The sequence below is a fragment of the Caloenas nicobarica genome, chromosome Z (genome assembly GCF_036013445.1).
Source record: "Caloenas nicobarica isolate bCalNic1 chromosome Z, bCalNic1.hap1, whole genome shotgun sequence".
NCBI lineage: Eukaryota > Metazoa > Chordata > Aves > Columbiformes > Columbidae > Caloenas > Caloenas nicobarica.
In genome coordinates, this window is record NC_088284.1 from 26,070,886 (window position 1) to 26,091,291 (window position 20,406).

General features: G+C 37.6%; 2 protein-coding genes across 3 annotated transcripts in view; one reads left to right on the forward strand and one right to left on the reverse strand.

Moving 5' to 3' along the window:
• The window catches only part of MTREX (Mtr4 exosome RNA helicase), a 46,669-nt gene extending 27,199 nt beyond the window's left edge, over positions 1-19,470 (forward strand). The window contains exons 16-27 of the mRNA XM_065655400.1: positions 1,541-1,691; positions 3,472-3,644; positions 3,948-4,016; positions 8,163-8,291; positions 9,439-9,549; positions 9,849-10,037; positions 11,161-11,324; positions 12,703-12,808; positions 14,047-14,103; positions 14,534-14,696; positions 18,762-18,866; positions 19,223-19,470. Coding sequence (XP_065511472.1) covers positions 1,541-1,691; positions 3,472-3,644; positions 3,948-4,016; positions 8,163-8,291; positions 9,439-9,549; positions 9,849-10,037; positions 11,161-11,324; positions 12,703-12,808; positions 14,047-14,103; positions 14,534-14,696; positions 18,762-18,866; positions 19,223-19,275 — 1,470 coding nt within the window. The 3' untranslated portion in view covers positions 19,276-19,470. The remainder of the gene's footprint in view (positions 1-1,540; positions 1,692-3,471; positions 3,645-3,947; positions 4,017-8,162; positions 8,292-9,438; positions 9,550-9,848; positions 10,038-11,160; positions 11,325-12,702; positions 12,809-14,046; positions 14,104-14,533; positions 14,697-18,761; positions 18,867-19,222) is intronic.
• PLPP1 (phospholipid phosphatase 1) overlaps positions 19,352-20,406 on the reverse strand; it is a 69,194-nt gene continuing 68,139 nt past the window's right edge. For both annotated transcript variants that reach the window (XM_065655402.1, XM_065655401.1), the window contains exon 6: positions 19,352-19,797. In XM_065655402.1, the coding sequence (XP_065511474.1) occupies positions 19,672-19,797 (126 nt within the window). In that variant the 3' untranslated portion in view covers positions 19,352-19,671. The remainder of the gene's footprint in view (positions 19,798-20,406) is intronic.

The window sequence follows — 20,406 nt, forward strand, 5'->3', positions numbered from 1 at the left end:
AGTAATTCACAAGAGTGTGATTTTTTTTTTTTAATTCCTTAAAGACATAATTACTTTTGTGGGGGTAGGAAGTGTGTTGTTATAAGCTTTTTAGGAATCAAGGAAGTATGATAATCCACGTGCTTGTTTTAACACCTTCAAAGAGCTCTAAAAGATCTGTGAGATCTAACTTGGTTTTATAAAAAGTCTGTCTATGCTGCTGTCCTGCTGCATTCTATCCAGCTGTCTGTTGATTGTGGTTTCCACTCCTTTCGTTGCACAGAAATCCTAGTTTTCTGCTTCATAACTCCTGGATTTCCCTTGGATCCATTCTGAAGAACTGTCAGGCACCTGTTCCTTTGATACCAGTGCTATTATAAATGAAAGGTTATGCACCGCAGTTGCAAAGTTTCTTACTTCAGAAGTTTTGCATCTCTGTTATCTAGTTGCATCAAATTCTTATTTGGTTTATCAGGATGGCCTTTTGTGCAGACACTTCAGTTAGAGGCAGTTTCTGAAGTTTGCCCTTTGCTTGGGGAGGCTGTAGTGTTGAGGTCGTCTGGATCTTCCTCGGACAGTGTTCAACTGTTCTGTATGTTCTTTGAACAGCTGGTTGTTTTAATGTGTATCAATTAAGTGTTTGCTCATCTTATGATAATGAGGTCTTCCTCTTGGGTAACTACATAGTAACAACCATGGCAAATCAGGCTGAAGTACCCTTTTTTGACAGAGGAAAGTAGTAGATGTTCTTAGAAAATAAGAATGAGGAAAGAAGATAATGATGTATTTCCCCACAATACTTTCCCAGCATCCTTTCTTCTTAGGCTATTCAAAATACTCGTAAATACCACCTTGTAAAAAAAAAATCAAACTTCACAGATTCCCAGAATGGTTGAGGTTGTGGGAGATCTCTGGAGGTCATCTTGTCCAAGCCAGCTGCTCAAGCAGGGTCACCTGGAGCAGGCTGCCCAGAACCACGTCCAGATGGCTTTTGTGTATCTCCACAAGTAGAGTCCACAACCTCTCTTGGGCAACCTGCAAAGTAAATTAATTTTATAACGAGACTTTACATAAGTTGAACAAGTTGTAGACTGTCTGTTTTTGAACAGAATTTCCAAGATACCAATGTGATCAGTAAGACTGAAGAAGGTGTGCAAGTAAGTTTTTCCAGAATGGTAAAATAATGGATTGCTTTAAATAGTTAACTATTACTTTAAAGTTAAAATAATGGAATCCAAATCATCAACTATAGGGAACATTGAAGTTTTTCATCTGCACTTTCCATTCAAATCTAATTTATAATGTTGTAGTATAACTATAGATATGAAAAGACATATAAATACTGTTACATGTTCAGCACAATAAAACTGCTTAGGATTTGATGAGACATGTAATGTAAATTCAGGACAAGTTATACTACCTGTCACAGCAGCTCCTCATACAAAACACTGCATCATGGTTTATCTGGTGTGTTCTTATATGCTGTTCTTATATACTGTGTGTTCTTATATGCTGCAATTAATATATTTTTAACTGGACAGCGTTCTTGGTTCTTTTTCAGGGTTCAGCTGATCCTTTAAACAGTGCGTTCCACCTGACGTACAACATGGTATTAAACTTGCTTCGAGTAGAGGAAATTAACCCTGAATACATGTTAGAAAAGTCCTTCTATCAGTTCCAGCATTACAGAACTATTCCAGAAATAGTAGAAAGTAAGTATTACTCTGTGTTGCACTCATGAGAGTCACGGTAGAAGGTACTGCACTGTGAGACTGGATAGTTAGATTTCACTACGCTTATAAGAGTTTATACCTGTGCAGTTCTTGTCTTCTCTGCCAAGAGATGCCACTGCACCATTTGCTATTAGAGTTTCAGGTAGGACCTATTTTGTTATGCACTGTCAGTGTATGTGGAGAGCTTTCCTTTCTGAGTCAGACAAGAATCATTGTCACATTGCTAAACTGTAGGACAAGTGAAAACAATTTAAAGTTTCTTGCTGCTGGTTAGAGCTGCAGAGAAGAAAAGTTTTATTCCTTTTTGATATGCAGAACTTAGCTAAAAAAACCCATAATTTTAATATCTCCTTAAAATCTCTAAAAAGAACTCAGGCACACTGCGTTCAGAGTAGTATAGAAAAAAAGGTTTAATTAAAATACAAAGCAGAATTCCAAGAGGACTCAGACATCATTTGCACTCCACTGAGTAGCTAAACTTTGAGCCACGATCTTTAAATAGCATGTTTTCATGAGCCAAAGTCAGTTTCCAAAGATCTCAGCCAGTGTTTGAGAGTGAGGCCTCTTTCAAAACCTAAACCAGAAGAATCTTAAGAACACAAGGGGTAACTTCTTCCTTTGCCACTGATGAATGAGCAGTTTATCTGTTAATTTAATATTAAGAGAGACAGTGTGTGTTTGCATGTAGCTTTGACAGACATGCGGTGGGGTAGGTTCAATCCCTTTTTGCAGAGTTTTGTAGTTTGCAGATGCAGTATTTAAGACAGTAGTAGTCAAATATAGTATGTATTTCCTGAAAACCTTCCTGTTCCAATTGGCATGCCTAGATCTTCATTCTGGCATTCCGGTGTTGCTATTTAAATAGAGAAATGGAGCTGGAGAACATTTTTCGTATTTCTTGAACACTTTTTGTTTAGGCACCATACTGGGCGTTAGAATTTTGTAGTTGCTTCAGCTGCAATTAAAAACACAAAGGAGAGAAATGATTGTTTACATCAAGGAGGAAATTATGCCGTGAATATGGATTGCAAACTTTTTTCTTTAAAAAATTGGCACCTAAAAATGGGAGCACTTCCCTGAGCTGTCTCTCAAGTCTCCGTGAAGTGGGATTTCTGAGTTACCCATATGCATTCAAATAGCCTACAAGAGAATGAGCTGGTAGGGAGGAAAAAGAGATCTTTATAATGTGTCCTTTGTTTATGTCTGCTAGTGGTATTACCAGTGTGAGAGGGTGGAGCATGTTGCTTATAATAAAAACTGGTTTGCCTAATTAGGGTGTAAAACAAGAAAAGATTGATTTCCAACTGATGAAATCAGCCTAAAACAGGTTAGAAAGAAAATCTAACAATTCTGCTCTTGTTGGAAGATGTCCTGCTAGAAGATGTCTTTGAGCAATTTTATTTTCATCAGAGGAGGTAGGAGGGTATTCACTGCCTATAAGCACCCTTCTACAAATCATCGCACTTCTGTGCGAACCTAAATCAGTGATTCCTGGTCAGTTGGAGGTATAGCCTTCTCTGTTCTGTCAAGCTTGCTTATTTAAAAAATAATAATTTAAATATTAATATTTAATATCTTATAAGTAAAATTTAGTGGACATATTTATCAGTTTATAGCTTTCCAGAGAATGGATTGTCGTAAATAGGAAATGAATGCCAAAAACGGTGGAAAAATACTGGTTATGTAGTTCTGGAAGTGAAACATTGATTTCTAAATCTGTGAAGTTATTCATTTAATGAGATTTTACTTTCTGTTATAGGAGTGAATAATTTAGAAGGCCAGTACAACAAAATAGCAATTCCCAATGAAGAAAATGTGGTCATCTACTACAAAATCCGACAGCAGCTTGCAAAACTGGGTAAAGAGATTGAAGAATATGTTCATAAACCAAAGTATTGCTTGCCTTTTCTACAGCCAGGAAGACTGGTAAAGGTAATTTGATTTTTCTTCTGTTTTGTTTTTATTTCAAATCTCTATTTGTCTGTGAAATCTGCAGGGTTCATTTGGGTTCACTATTTTACCATCTTGAAAAATTACATGTGTCACACTAAGCAACAATATTGACTTTCGTTATGTTTTTTTGTTAAATATTCAACAATGAATTAAAAGAAGTACTGTTTTAATTATGAATAATAGTCCATGACTGCTGTTGTAAATATCAGAAATACAGAAAGGTAAACTTGCTAGGATGTGAATATCCATGGGTTGTGTTGTAACATCTTGTAATATTTTCAGGTGAAGAACGAAGGTGATGACTTTGGATGGGGAGTGGTTGTTAATTTCTCTAAGAAATCAAATGTTAAGGTAAAATATATATTCACTCCATTAAAAAGTATACCTTACTGACTTTTCCGAAGATATAAAACTACTATTTTCTTTGTAGTTTTCAGAGGCAAAATATTTTCTTTCACCCCAAATTCATAAAAAGCTCAGGCCTTCCTGAAGTTAAAGTGTAAAGAAAGAAACTGTGGAAGGTGGAACAAACCCTAAGTCCTGTGTTAATTTTTTAACTTCAGGCGTATTCATGTCGGAAGCGGTTGCTCGCGTCTGGGTTAAGTAGTGCAAAAGTGCACTCGGCACTACAGATGTTTCAAACTATTTAGTTTGTTTCTGAAATATCCTCAACAGTACCACACTAAGCCGCTAATGGGAAAAATACTGTGTTATTTACTCTCAGAAAATCTACAGAAGCTCTAAGTGAGGGTTGAGAGCGCAGGGAGGCTGACATTTGGCTCTCCACAGAGGATTATCTTAAACTGAGGAATTGTGTCTTGAGTCCTAAGGTAGTGAGTGAGACGTGGGATTTCTTGTCCTCTGAGACCTTGCTGTAGAGTTGAGGGTTGGGAAGTTAAAAAAAAGAGCAAAACAATAGAAGTGGTTTCAGGGAAATGTGTAAGAAAATACAGAGGATGGTGATGCAATGGAAACCAGATTTGTTTTTCCTGCCAAAAATCCATTTTTATAGTTGGTCTCCGCATAACCCCAGAGATGATGTTTTGGTCTCCCTTTCAGAAACGTTTTGACAGGCTACTCTGCTGGCTAAATTAAAACCCAAGTTTAAAGTGTATTTTTCTGTTGTCATATTTTTGCTGTAATTTTGGCAGGAGAGCATTTGCATTAATTGCTAGGACTAAATTAGGAGCTGTTTTTGTCAAGTTCCGCTGACGCCTGTACATTCTGCACCTTTTGGTGCTTCTCTAATATATATTCATTAAACAGGAAGTAAGAAAAATCTGCGCATACAGAGTTTATTAAAAGAGATTTTGTTTTGGTTTTCCATCTTCCTTTTGAAGTCACATTTCTTTCTTTTTCAAGTTGGAAAACTGGACTGTTAGTGCTATTGCTTAAAGTTTTGCTTCTAGACTGCTTTTTTCATAGAGTTGTATGAGCAGTAAAACAGGTTTCCCCCTCACCCCAGCCTTCTACATAAAATTGCCAAGTTCTGTGTCACTGAAGGCATTTCTTCTGTCTGTGTCGTATTTTATTCACATCGATATTTGCCTTCCCTATCTGGCCTGTCTCACTATTGTGTAAAGCCTTTAGGTTTGAACATTAGCTTTGAAATTGCGGTCTGTTCCACAGGAGATGGCTCTGGCTCCATCAGCAATTTTTTCATGAAGTTGTCCTCGCAGCTGGGTTGAATTTTTCCTTCTGAGTTCTGTGAAAATAATGACAATAGGTGCTGAAAATTATGAAACAGACTTCATGTAACTTTTAAAATCAGTGTGGAAAGACTAGTTTCTTTGAGCAGGGGCAAAACAAATAACTTAAAGAAGCTGTTCACCCATTTTGATGTGTCTATTCAATGCATTTTTGTTTTGGGATACAGGTGCATTTCGCCATTACTGTTTAATGTAGTAGCATACTTATTTAGTGTTGGAATTATATCACTATTCTATCATGTCTTCAAGCCTTCATCTGCTTTTACGGTCTGACAGTTCTTTGGATTTGCTTACAGAAATGATGTTGACTTCAGTCTATATTACTAGCTTTTCTTTAGTTGTAAATTTTTCTTTACTGTATCATAGTTTCTAATGAAGTCATTTTTCTTGTAAGGAATATATATAATTAAGATTGACATTAAGGGTTATAGTATGTCTGTGTTTCACTGAGTAATACTCTTTGTTCATTGCAATATGAAAGCAAAAGCATGAGTCATTGTCAGTTATGTTCATTCTTAATTACATTTAGATATTTTTCCAGTGTAATTTCACAAGGCAGTGTTCCACCAAATTGTGAATGGAAATAGCACTTTATCTCAAATTATGGTAGGCAGAAGAATTTATTTCAAGCAGTGGTGCTTACTATATATTGTACAGTATAGTAGGCAGCAAAGTAACCCAAATATTTTTAAGTAAGAGATTTTATTTCCACTAAGTTTATGGTTCATATTGTCATCTGGTCCCTGATTCTAGACATCAAAGTTTTGTCTGTTAACGGTTATTGTGATTAAAATTTGAGATGATACAATTTGGTGTTCCTTATTTAGATGATTATAATCCTTGTTTATTTAACTTAAATATATGTACTTATCTGTTTCTGTTTATTTATAATATTTACTACATAAACATAATTTTTCATGCTATGTCACTGATTTTTCAGTGAGTCTAGTGTTATGAATCTGGGAATCTGAATTTGTTATCTGTGCCATATGTATTGATTTGCAGAAATGATTAGCTGTCTTACCTTGCTTTGTTTCCAGGCACATGAAGTAATAGATGTTTCAGGGCAAATATAAAATCCTTGGAATATACCTAATCATGCAGTATTCTGCCAAAGAGGGCAGAATTTTGTCCTCGGAGCATGTGAATTGATGCAGCATGAATCAAAGGATCATTCAAGCTTGATATGACAGAGATGTCTGTGGCTAACAAATTTTTACAGGGTGTTCTAGCCTCCTTTTAGTCTTGCATATAAAAACATGACGTTTTCTGTTCAAGAGTTGAGTACCTAAACTGCTGTAGGTAGCCCGTAGAAAGAAACAGTACACACTCGAAGAGCAGTTCTAGATTAAGTCACATCCAGTCAGCATTGTCTAAAAGCCATTGGTACACGTAAACTTATAGAGAGTAATATTAACAGCAAATGTTAATGGCATTTATACTTCTGCTTTATTTATAGGTTTACAATACAGTTACTGATAGAAATATTTTTTCCTCTCACAATTTTCTAGACATCTCCAATTCTAGTGTTTTCTTTAGCATATATATGCAGCTGTGAGTTTAGTCTCTTCTTATTTCAAGTCAGCATTATGTTTTCTGTGTGTTTGACTGGATACTGATTTGGTACATGTGGATATTATTTTAAAATTCTAATTCAGAGAACAGCAGTGGTATGGGTGTTGTGAGTGCTGTGCTTTCTGCAAATGTAGGACAGAATTCAGAGGAAGTTTTTTCCCCAGCAAGTAATTGCATTTCTTGAAGAAATTACCTGTCTTGTAGAACAAGATAACCCTGTTTCTCTGTTTAGTTTACTATGGCAGTTTCTTGTAGTACTGAGAATCTTTTAGAAATGCTAGCTGGCTTCATCCTGCTTTGCATGCAGTGAAAGAAATAGTATTTGTATATTTGTAATTAAAAATATTGCCCAGTAAAACTGAACTGAGTTAACATGGGATTTTGGAAAGACTGTTTTCTCTTGTATTTGAAAGCAGAGAAGCTTGCACATAGTCTGGTGTCTGCCTTCAGTGTTAGGCCTATAACTTATTAAAAAAAAACACTTTATAAAAATATTTGCTTATAGTAGGAGTGTATTTGAGCAACCTTAGTGCATATTGATCCAGTCAAATAACGAACATCAGATTTTTTTAAAGCAGCATATAACAAAGGCTATGGCTTCGTGAACAATAGTCTTTAACCACCATATCTGCATGTTTGCGTTCTTTAAAGGAATGTCAGATGCTACAGATACAGTTTGGGATGTATAAAGATGTGGCCAGAAAGATGCAACTTGTTGTTCACTGCAGATAAAAGCTTTTATGCTTGGAAGACTTTCCTGTGGTCTCTATTATGGCAAAAAACTTGAACTTGCAAACCTGCAAATGAAGGAGATCCCTGAAACTTTGTTTCTTTTTTGTAAAAAAGGCAAAGTTCAGTACTGCTAGGATGAGGCAAATATTTTGCATTACAGTTACAAGAGGTGTTGGCTTACTTTGAAAGACTTATGTCTAGAAGAAAAGGCAGAAGCACGTAAATCTGCAATTAGACTTCGCACTACACAGGTGAAGAGGGGGATAGAGAGGGGGTAAGATTTTCAAGTGTGTTTTTCTGTGTGGGGGATCTTTCATTCAATACAGATTCAGTAGTTTTTAGAATATACTGCATCGCTGAGCTGATACTCTGTGAAGAGCAGTAGCTCACATCATACCTTTGATATTGAACTTTTTCCTTCCATTTTTGCTGGTATTTAAAAATAACTGTTAGGGCCCTGTTTTTTCTGTGCTCTTAACAGCCAAATTCTGGTGAATTGGACCCATTGTATGTAGTTGAAGTGCTACTGCATTGCAGCAAAGAGAGTTTGAAAAATTCCGCTACTGAGGCTGCAAAGCCAGCCAGACCTGACGAGAAAGGAGAGATGCAGGTTTGTAACACATGTTTATTCTCAGTGGTTTCTTACAAATGTTCTCAAAGATTCTATTTCCAAAAGATGTACAGAGTGTGGTAAAAGAGGGGTTGGTGTGCTAAGGCAGAGAAGGGAACTGCACACCTAACTCTGCTTTCTTAAACAGTTGCTGATTTCACTGAAGAGGAAATTTGCAAATTTGAACAAAATGCTTGAGTGAATTTGTTACCATATGAGAAGAGCTTTGAAACTTGTGTTGTATATTTCAAATCAGTAGATGAAAGACAATGGCAGTAATGTAAACAAAGTTATGAAAAGAAGCTACATATATGATAAAATCTGCAGATAGACAAGTGTCTATAAGATTTTTTTTTTTCTTGAATATCTGTGCAGGATTTTGTGGGTATTGTGTATTTGGTCTACTAGATTTGAGAATGTACTTATAATTTTTGCAGTCCTTTAGTAATAAATTTTAGCAATGCTGTTTGGCAGATACTTTTCTTAGCAGTATCTTCTGTCTCTGGGAACAGAATTATTTTTAAATTTCTTTTTCAGATCCATTCAGCTTTGTGAGGCTATCTCATTCTAAAATCGAATTGAATTTTTTAGTGAAAGTATTTGCATTATTTGAAATTTGCAGTTTGAAACCCTGTATCAAGACAATCAATTATAATTTTCGGATCAGAGACAGTTGTTTAATATGTTCGCATGTTTTTTTCACAGAGGCCATTTAAAGCTTGAGATACAGTATTAATTCTTCATGCTGTCTTCATGGTTTTGATATTTATGAATATGTATTTGCTGATTTGATGTTCTCTATTTTTAGCATTCCTAGCTAAGTATATGAGAATAATTTGTCTGGTTTGGATCATAAGAGGTATTCCAGTAGATAAGAGAGAACAGAAAAACTGAATTTTTTCTTTTCCACTCGTAGCTTCTCTCCAGATTTAACTGAATACAGAGTTTTCCCATTTGGACAAAATTACTTTTCTTATTTATTAATACTTTATCTCATTACACACATTTTCCTGCTTCCTGATACTGGTTTACCCACTGCTGTGCCCTTGTATGCTTGGGATTCCTTTTCATTTGGAAAGCTTTGCTATGGAACAGTAATAATGAATGTATTTTTTCTGGTTTATCATTACTACACTCTCTTTGATAGGTTGTTCCTGTTTTGGTACATCTTCTCTCAGCTATCAGCAGTGTCCGACTTTACATACCAAAGGACCTGAGGCCTATTGACAACAGGCAGAGTGTGTTAAAATCCATACAAGTAAGTTCCACTAGGCCGTGTAAGCTCTCTGCTCTGATTAGTGGGTAGGCCTGAACCCAAGACAACTTGTTCTAACAAAATTTGTCTAACTCTTGTGTCACATCTTCAGCCTTATTCTTTAAAGGAATTGGAAGTCACAATGCATGTCAATTGTTAACAGACATTTTAAACTGATTTTGAAAGCTGCTGAAGTATCGCATAACAAACTTACACTACTGCCCTCTGTGTCCCTATAGTTGTGCCAGCTGATTTGTAAAAGTATAGTTTAGCTTATTAATCTTACCAAATTTTTTTTTTAGGAAGTACAGAAGCGATTTCCCGATGGAGTACCATTACTAGACCCTATTGATGACATGGGCATCAAAGATCAAGGACTGAAAAAAGTAATCCAAAAAGTAGAGGCATTTGAACATAGGATGTATTCACATCCTCTTCACAATGATCCCAACTTGGAAACCGTATACAAACTTTGTGAAAGAAAAGCACAGGTGAAAATACAAAACAATACTCTATCTATATTCAGCTGAAGAAATAGACAGCAATAGTTCCCTCCTTACTTACTTTTCCTTTTAATTGCAAAGTCCAAATAATCCTTTTTAAATTAATAAACCCAAATAATCCTTTTTAGATACAGTAAAATCGTGGAATCTCAGTAACATACTGTCTGAGTTGGTGGTATGCCCTCCATTGATACAGATGTGAAGTACATCTGAAAAGAAAACTCTTCAGAAAAAGTCATCAGGGATTACAGGGTTATAGAGGTGTCATTAGGGTCTTTTTCACTGAATAGGCATAGCGCAATACAGTGTTGGTAGAGTCTTCACAGGTAATTGAAACTTACCATTTTTAATATGATTGTGCAGAGCTGAGTTGAATCGATGGGGCTTATTAGCTTGAGGAGTTTACCGTACAAATCGTTGCGCTGCTGCTTCCTGAGCTGACTCCCAGCCTGGAAGCAGTACACTTAATTGTTTTGTATAGAGTCATACCCTGCTAGACTGACACTGGTTGCTCACAAAAGCAGCTCCAGTCTTTCTGTGCTGCTTCAGAAAACAGGTTCTCCAGGAGTTGCTACACAGAAGTGACGTAGTTCTGGTGTGGGCAGCACAGAGTTGCCTGTGGTAAGACCTAATGGGCCAAGCAGCCTTCTGCAAGGGTGTCTGCATCGTACACCCTGCTGTCAGGATGTTGACAGTGATAAACTGCAAGATGCTGCAGAAGATGAAGTAGCAGGAAATAATGCCTTCGAGTTACCTTTGATTGAATAGTTTGTTAGATGAGATTTAGTACAGGTCTCAGAAGATGAGTGCTCATTTCTCAACCAGAGATTTCTACTGTGGTTTTTGGTGTGAGCTGGTCGCATTTTTTTTTTCCTTCTCTGGGTGAACAGCTTAACTTCTCAAACTCGACAGAGTTTCCTGTGGGTAAATTGAGAAGACTTTTCTTAAATTTGTTTTAAACCTTCCTCTTAGGAGAGTTAGGTGAGTCAGTGTTGCCTATTATGACCGTATATTGTTCTTCTGAGGCCCTTCTGTGAATGAAGCAATGTCTTTAGAACAGTTGCATTTGTTAAACCATTACCATGTAATTTCGCTCATTCTGACCCACCAGATTGCTATGGATATTAAAGCAGCAAAGCGAGAACTGAAAAAAGCCAGAACTGTCTTACAAATGGATGAACTCAAATGCCGCAAGCGTGTTTTGAGAAGACTGGGGTTTGCTACGTCTTCAGATGTTATTGAGATGAAAGGACGGGTTGCTTGTGAAATCAGCAGGTAATTGGTTGCTGTGTGATGTGATTGTTGTAATGAGTACACACTTTACTGTCTTTGCTGAAATTAGTATGTCATGTTCATATTTTAAATTTCTAATTTCATTAGAAGACTTTTCGGAGACTGTGATATGTGTCATAAAGAGAATATACCAATTGAAGCAATAAAGACAGCAACTTAAGGACAAAAGGCAACAGATTTTAAACCTGAAACATGGACATAAAAATACCAAAACAATAGCCATTTTCTTACACAGCTTAGGCAATAGCATTTGTTGTCATTTTATATTGTGCATTACATGGGAGGATGGTCTCGTTTTCTATGGTTCCACTTCCCAGACCTCTTAGTATAGTCACTCATAAGCAAGGGTGTAACGGTGATTCTCCGCAATTACCAAGTCACTGACAGTTTTGGAATACAGTTTAATTGCTCCCATAGGGTTGTTGGAACAAACCTATGGAAGTCATGCATTTTAGTGGAATACATTTAGCAGGTATGTATATATTGAAATGTATTGTAAAGATTCCACGGAAATTCATGAATCAGACTTTAATACTTCAGAGTGTAACTCAGATTTTGATAAATTGTGTATTTTTAAAAGTTACAGTGACTGCTGTACTCCTTGCCTTGCAGGTACTCTGGAAGACGCTGCCTATATTTGTTTGATATCTAATACCTTTTTTTTCCCCTGCAAAAATTGATAGCAAATGTGGAAGCTGAATCAGAATTTTTCAACTTCTTGACTTTCAGGAACTGTTTGCTGATGAGTTACACTTTTCTTTGTAAAGACACCTACTTTTTTCCCCCATCCTATGTGTGATAAACTCCAAAAATAAAGATGCAGTCTTATCAACATTTTGGTGTTTTATCCAAATAATATGTTTGGATTTTGTATCCATATCATGCACTTCCTTTTATAATTCATGAGTTAGTCTTTATTGTACACGTAAATTGAAGCAAGCTTGTTCCTCTTTTCAGTATCTTGGAAATGTCCAGTTGAATCTTCTTTGAGCAGTAGCAGTACCAATTTTAGTCCTTTTTGTAAGCTGCCAAACTCTCTGTTTCTTTTCAATTTCTTGACATCCTGTCTGGTAAAAACTGACCCAAACAACTGTTAATACTAACTTTTATGAACTATCATGAGAGATTTTTTGTAGTTCAGTAAGAGCTTTTAGTTTCTTTAAAATACCATCTCACTCTCTTACTTATTAGCATCCTCCTTAAAAAGCCAATGTATTAGTATTTGGTGTTCCCATAAGAAAAATTAAGGTATGGTTGCTTAATCTATATCAAGTTGCTTCATGAAACAGATTAATGGTACTTCATTTAAAAATTACATTTGAGTAAGTCTTTTCCCTGAGCTTCCTTCTCTCTATTTTAGTGCTGATGAACTGCTCCTGACAGAAATGATGTTCAATGGTCTCTTCAATGACTTATCTGCAGAACAGGCAACTGCACTACTAAGCTGTTTTGTATTTCAAGAGAATGTGAGTAACTTCTCCAATTCGTGAATTCTAGACATTTCTGTCTGCCAACAGTTTTGTTTTTAATTCAGTTCCAGAAATTGGTCATAGCAGTACAAGCCATCGTACATTTTTGTCCTTTGCTAAGGTGCTTGACGTGAACTCCCATTGAACTTAGCAAAAGCATTGCAGCTTCAGTGCAAAAATATCTTTCCTCATGAGTGACATGCCAAAGGTTGTGTAAAATTTCAGTCCTTTTAATGAATCTACAACTGTTGCCTCCTCATGCGATGAAGCAATATTAATAGATTCTCAGCATGCATGTTTGTATTTATGTATGTATACACACACACATCCTTATAATTTAAAACGTAGAATGATTATTTCAAAAAGAGTGTTAACAATACCTGCTCTTACACTCTGGGATGAGGGTATCTTTAATTCTGAGACATGCCCGTGCGATGTTATTTGGACAGTACCCTTGACTGATAGCAATGGCAGTACCACATGGAATTGACACTGAAAGAGCTGTTAAAAACAGACCATATGTTACTAAAGGCAAAAACCCAGGCATTTTGTACCAAATGCCATTGTTTTTCTATCCACAAGTCGTGTAGAAGTTTAGTGTCATCAGGAAAATACAGTAAAAATAAACTTCCATATGAAGTGTTACTGCAGATAGCTAGCAAGATGTATCACTCAGGTCGTAAATATAGGAAGTGCATTAGCAGCTAATAAATTATTTTTGTTAGTAGAGGTGATGCCAAGGTAAGTCATCGTTAGAATAAAACGTGGTTCACTCAACAATTGCACTCAGATCTAAACAGGTAGAACATAAAAATGTTGCTGTATTTCAATAGCCATATTTTCATACATAACCATTGATGTTTAAGTTATTAAAAGTATTTGCTTTTTATATTCTTGAAGAAAAGCTTGTAACAGTTAAAGTAGTAAATGATCAGCATTTTGGCCATTCAGAACTGTGCAACTGCTAAACAGAGGGAATTTTGGAAGTGTTCAGAAAACGAGTACTTTTTTCATACTTTCAGTATACTGCACAGAAAGATTTAATTTTCTGATTTGGTTGGAGGAACAGGTACCTGGGGAATTCAGTAAACTTTAGTGTTTGATAACGGATTTGAGAAATCATTGGAATAATTTAGAATGGCACTAGTACACATTGAACTTGTGGTTTTGCATTTAATTTGGTATAGAGCAAATGTATGGGAGCACATGAAATTATTTAATGTCTTCTTTTTCAGTCCAGTGAAATGCCAAAATTGACAGAGCAGTTGGCAGGACCACTTCGGCAAATGCAGGTAATCCGTCCATTAGAAATCCACCTGAACTCAGAGTTAATGTTGACACGAGTCAAGCGTATCAGTAAAGCATAACAAGCACACATTGAAGACTTGATTTTTGATCATCAGTGAATTTGGTTGGCACTGATTGCACATGGGTTTGCTGTGTGTAATAGTGGATTATCTTGTTTGCAATAAATCTTTATGCTAATTTAGAATATGCCTTTAAAAGTTTTTATAAACTTGCCTAGTACACTGTCACCTGTTAGTACAGGCAGACTTAATAATGTAAAGAGTGGTTTACTTTCTGATTCTGTATAATTTTACACTGAAAAGGAAACCTCATCCTGTATGCAGTACCTAATGATGTGCAAGTCTTTCTACTGGTCAAGCACTTAAGGTCAATCTGCTTAAGCATATTACAAATTTAGAATATTTTATTTTAAAGGAGTGTGCGAAAAGAATCGCCAAGGTGTCAGCAGAAGCAAAACTGGAAATTGATGAAGAAAATTACTTAAATTCTTTCAGACCCAACCTAATGGATGTTGTGTATACGTGGGCAAATGGAGCTAACTTTGCTCACATCTGCAAAATGACTGATGTGTTTGAAGGTATGTTCGTCAGTTTTTCTTTAGTAGATGTGAGGTGGTAATTCCATAACATGGAGTGGTAATTCTGAATAACCTTACAATGGATTGCAGAACTTACTAACTCAGATGTATTCAAGCTTCTGCACAGCTGAAACCAAGTGTGGAAGAAAAAAATTGTTTACTACATATGTTAATTTATAGTTGCACTGTTGAAAGATTCTAATCTTTAGAAGACTTTTTAAAAGTCATATCTCTCTACATTTAAAAAGCTTTCTATAAAGCCCAGCAACAAAAGGTAACACCTTTCCTAGTTAAAGGGAAAAATTGCATGTTCCAAATGCTTGCAGCTCTTGTGCTTGTCCTCATTACAGTTGAGTGTTTCATTTACTTTGTAAATTGGAGGTTCCTCCTGCTGTCTTAAAGATAACAGAAGCAGGAGGTGGTAACCGAGTCTCTGTTTGGATGGTTCATCACAGCACTGCAATGCAGATATTTGAAAAGCCCAGATGTAACCTATCACCTGGGTTATTGTTCCTAAAAGTGAGGTACTAGAAATCTGCCCCTTGAGGAACGGTACTCTGTTTTCGTTATTTTAAAAGTAGGATGACTTAAAGCCCAGATACTTTGTAAAAAGATAAGCCATCCACCTGAAGGTCAAACCAGAATGAAAAACCTAATTTCATCTTCTACTAGCTATGTTGAAAGTTGTGAATACCAGTAGGATGGGAGCACCAGTCTTACAAGTCTGTAATGACTGACGTTTGAAGATCCTTTTGGAAGTTGTTACTGGCACCATTGTCTTGCCTCTCTCAAATGCTGTTTTCTTGTTTGTGCATACAGTTGCAAATGGAAGCCCTTAAAACAAAGGAATTCTTGCACTTCATAAGCCAGTCCCTAGACCCAGGAACTTGCTAAAGCAGGTTGCCTGCAAGCAACAGGAATCTTGGCAGTCTTTGATTCTCCATTTGGCAGATTTTTCCTACTGTGAAGAAAGTTTGAGCCTTACATCTGCTGCAGATGCACCCTGAATGAGGGGAACACAAAAGAAGCGGTAGCTGGCTTTGTTTTCACATTGGCCTTTGATTGTTCAGAATACACAGGGCAGTAACCTTTCGCCTTAACTGTATTCTGGCTAAGGCTAGTCAGTCAGGTTTGTCCTAGTCAACAGTGCTAGCTCTCTCAAAATTAGATCTTACAGGCCTATTTTGAGAAGTTCAGCTCCTGCAGCAGGGGTTGACACATGATTCTTCCCTTAACTTTTAATAGGCTGTGTTTCTGTGCATTGTCCAAAAGGAAGGCGAGCACTTCAGATGTCCACTACTAGTTACACTCAACATAGATGCAGTGTGGTGTCACTAAATCCCAGAGGACTTTGCCATGGTTAGCCAAGTTGCTATAGTGACTGCAAAGAAATTAAAAATAAGAATATTAAAAACTGAAAACAAACCAAACAACAAAACACAAACCAAAACCAGCAATATTCTTATTTTGATCTTAAGTACCAATTTTCGTTTTAGGTATTAGTGCTTCCTGTCTTAATTTTGATAGAGGTTGTTACCATGAGGTACAGCATGATGGCTTATTAAAGCTCCTAAAGCATGTATATTTTCCTCTTTGCCTTTTGAGGAATGTGGTGTGAGTAATGATGAGTTGCTGCTATTACAGGGAGTCCCAACTTCACTGTTTTGCACTGATTTTAGTAAGGAAGCAGAAAATTGTGCATTAGAAGCCACCACTTTTTTTAAACTAGTTTTTCATCACCCCACCCAAACTTATTAAAAGTGCTTCAGGAAGGACTGTGCTCTTCATAAATGAGAGACTAATGTTCAGTTTTGTGCTGCCATCCAGGCTAACAGGCAGGAGCAGAACTTTTCTAGTCAGAAATCTTCAGTCGATGGTATGCTTCCACTCTCACAAGCTCAAAGATGGATCTTTGTATTAACCCTCCTGTGTCTGAAACCTCTTTTGGGTGCAGTTGCAACTAGTGTGAAAGTTTGTAGCTGTGCTGATTAACTGGCTGCCTTTTCAGGTTGCACGGTACAGCCCAGGTGCTCCAAGAGCAAGCCTGTTTGCCACAGTTTGGAGCAGTGTTGATTGGCTAATGAGTTGTCATTAAGCCGAAATATGTGTGTAGGGAAGAAAGAGAAATTAGATAAGCTTTTTAAGGCTGTAGGGAAGAAGAGTAAACTAAGCTAAGTGTCCTATTAATCAGTTCCAGACTGACTATTTTGCTTTGTGAAAATAAGCATAGACAATAGTCATCTATTCAAAAAATGCAAGTTTTTTTCATGCACAAAAAAAGTATGCCTGTAACAGCCCGAGCTACCCTGCTGAGTACTCCCTGGAATGGTGGTCAGGGTTGGCCTTGCAAAGGGAGATGAGCAGGATCTTTGGGAGCTGAGCCAGGACCTGCCACAAGGTAGCGTGGCCGTGCTCAGGGAGCTACTGCGATTCACTTGCTTTGGCTCTGTGCTTTGCGTCCAACAGACCACCTATGTGGTGTTCTTCACCTCATGTCATTGCACTAGTTTTTACAGACAAACTATCCTTACTGTAGAAACTGACATCGCCTACTGCTACCAGATGAGTGTGTTTTAGAAGTGTTAATTTTACTTCTCATTTTCCCAACAGCTTTTGTAGAATATTCTTTTCATATGGACAGTGTCTCTCCAGATGTTATGCCCTGTCTAGAGTTAGTATTTCATTGAATCATAAAAAGCTCATCTAGGCCAACCCCACTGCGATCTTCAACTAGGTCAGGTTGCTCAGAGCCCTGTCCAGCCTGGCCTTGAATGTTTCCAGGGATGGGGCATCTACCACCTCTCTGTCTGAATCTCCTCTCTTTCAGTTAAGAACCGTTATCCCTTGGTAAAAATCCATTACCTCTGCTAAAACGCCTGTTCCCATCCTTCTTCCAGGCCCCGTGTAAGTACTGAAAGGCCACAATAAGGTCTCTATGGAGCCTTCTCTTCTCCAGGCTGAACAGCCCCACCTCTCCCAGCCTGTCCTCACAGCAGAGCTGTTCCAGCCCTCTGATCATTTTTGCGGCCTCCTCTGGCCCCTCTCCAACAGGTCCATGTCTTTCCTGTGCTGAGGGCTCCAGAGCTGGACACAGGACTCCAGGTGGGGTCTCATCAGAGCAGAGCAGAGGGGCAGAATCACCTCCCTCGACCTGCTGGCCTTTTGCATCATTTTGATGCATCCTTTTGATGCAGGCCAGGATATGATTTGGCTTCTTGGCTGTGAGCTCACATTGCTGCACTATGTCAAACCTTTCATCCAGCAGTACTCCGAAGTCTTTATCTGCAGGGCTGCTCTCAATCCCTTCATCCCATATTTACCCTATGACAATTAATTGCATATAATGACTGTACGTGTGAGGTGATGCTGGAGGAAATGACCAACCAGCATACTGCTTGCATGCTGCTGGAATAGCATAAGCATTGGGGTAATTTTGTGAGACTTGCTACAGTGATTTGAGGCGTCAAGGAGGAATGTGTAACAAGCTGCAGTGGGTGTTGGGTTGCAGTGCAGCAGCTATGTCAAGACTAAGCTTGTATGCATTACTGTAAGCATGCAATTGGGTGGTAGAGTGCTCCACAGACTCTTGAGTGGCACAGGAGTAGTAAGGTAGATCACACTGCCTCACTGGTTCTGCCAAGTGAAGAACTATCAAAAAAAATAAACATCCCTCCACCCCAAAACCTATGTGCTGTGGTTCTTGAAGCAGCAGACTTGTGAAACCCCCAAAACTATGTAGTTTTTTAGGGAAGTCTTAACAAGTACTTGAAGGAAAAATCCTCTAGGAATTACTACATGGCCCATAAAGTTCTCTGAATTAGTTAGAACCAGAACAGGACAAGCTTTTGGAGATAACTTCAAGGAAAGGCCTGATGGAGAGGCTTACTGTTAAAACAGAAACCAAGCTTAAGACATATGGCTGTTCTTACCATGAGCTTCTAGATAAATTGAAGAGGGTTAGAGAAGGAGCTCTTGCTTTGGTACAAAGTGGGCTCATGCAACTGAATTATTCAGTGACATAATATGGCAGGGGATTCAATGTTGTCCCTCACTTTTTTCATACAGGTAGCATAATTCGTTGCATGAGAAGGCTAGAAGAGTTGCTTCGGCAGATGTGCCAGGCTGCAAAAGCCATTGGAAACACAGAGCTGGAAAATAAGTTTGCAGAGGGTATGTATGTCACTTCCGCAGTGTAAGGAGTAATTCCAGAAAGGGATGAGGGGACGCTGTGGTGGAACGGCACCCTGGGGGTGTGTGGGTGAATGATTTCAGAATGTAAGCTGCTGGTGTTGACTTCATGGTAAACTGCATCATTGATGCCTTTCCAGATAACATCTGTGTTAAAGTTTGACTTAAAGATGTAGTGTTTGGATAACATGCTGACAGTTTAACCTGTGTACAATGACTTCCATTTGAGACTTGTAACACACTCTCCACTGCAAAGTACTACCTGCCTCTGTCCTTAAAAAAGTGATTGTGTCACTTATGACTGCTGGATATTAATAAATGGTTTTCCTTTTTAATAGGGATTACAAAAATCAAGAGAGATATTGTATTTGCTGCAAGCCTTTACCTGTAACAGAAAGGATCTTCCAAAACCAGTACTAGATTCACATTATGGAACAAGTTCATCAACATCACATGCTACTTCCATCTCAAGTCAATTTCTTTTAATGGTGTGTATTTAAACCATAGTTCTTGCAACAAGGCATGTACAAACAGCAGTGTATGTAATAACTGTTACCATGTTTTCAATAAAAATTTACAATTTGAATAGTGTTTTTTTTTAAGCAAGAGCTTGAACCAACAGAAATTTGAAGTTTAGATGTACAATAACTGTGGTATATGTTACTATATACAGGTAAAGTGAGCATCCAAGAGCAGCAGCAGTCCTTTAAAGGCATTTACTTATATTACATAGTTAGACAGAAATAATTTTCCTTTCAGAGATAAGACAGGTGAGGTGTATCATTCTTCATGGTTGATGATTGCTGCCAAAGTGATTTCCATTTGTTGGAGTCTCATGGAGGGTTGTATGGGAGTCTTCTTTCGGTTGAAATGTACATCCTCTCACTTTGAAGAAGTCAGACACATACACAACCTAAATGAAGAAATTAGTGTTAAGCTCCTGCATTTGTAAGTCTTTAAAACAATGGGTAAATGCTTTTGCAGAAGGTAAATTCCACAATCAGAACTAATAAAAAGTTTAAACAGATTCAAACATTAGAAAATTGCTAGAAAGTCTCCTATAAAATTCTGGCACCTGTTCTCTCAATAGCTTTTTCTGCAGTTATCTCCCCGTCCCCTATTGACCGCTTAGTCCCTGATGGTTTAAGCCAAATTCAAGGCTGTGTGCCAACTGCTCTAACCGCTTCATCAAGCACTGCTTCATTACAATAGCCATAGTCTGACCAACTCTAAATGAAGGTGCAAGATACACTTGCTGAGGGTCCACATCACATGTATGGTTAAAATTATTCTGCAGTTTATTTGGAACAGGACAAGAGAGCTTGTGGTTTAGCTGAGAAAGAAGGTTCAGTAGTAACTTATTCTCAAGTGTCATTCTCACTTGCATATCATTAAGAACTGGTTAAACCAAGCCTGGATTCCTCTCCTTGGCAAGGTTCAGAGCTGCTCCCTCCCCAGTATGTCTTACCTACAGGTCCAGCAGCTGTGACACCAACTCTACCTACACTGTCCTTTCCTGCAA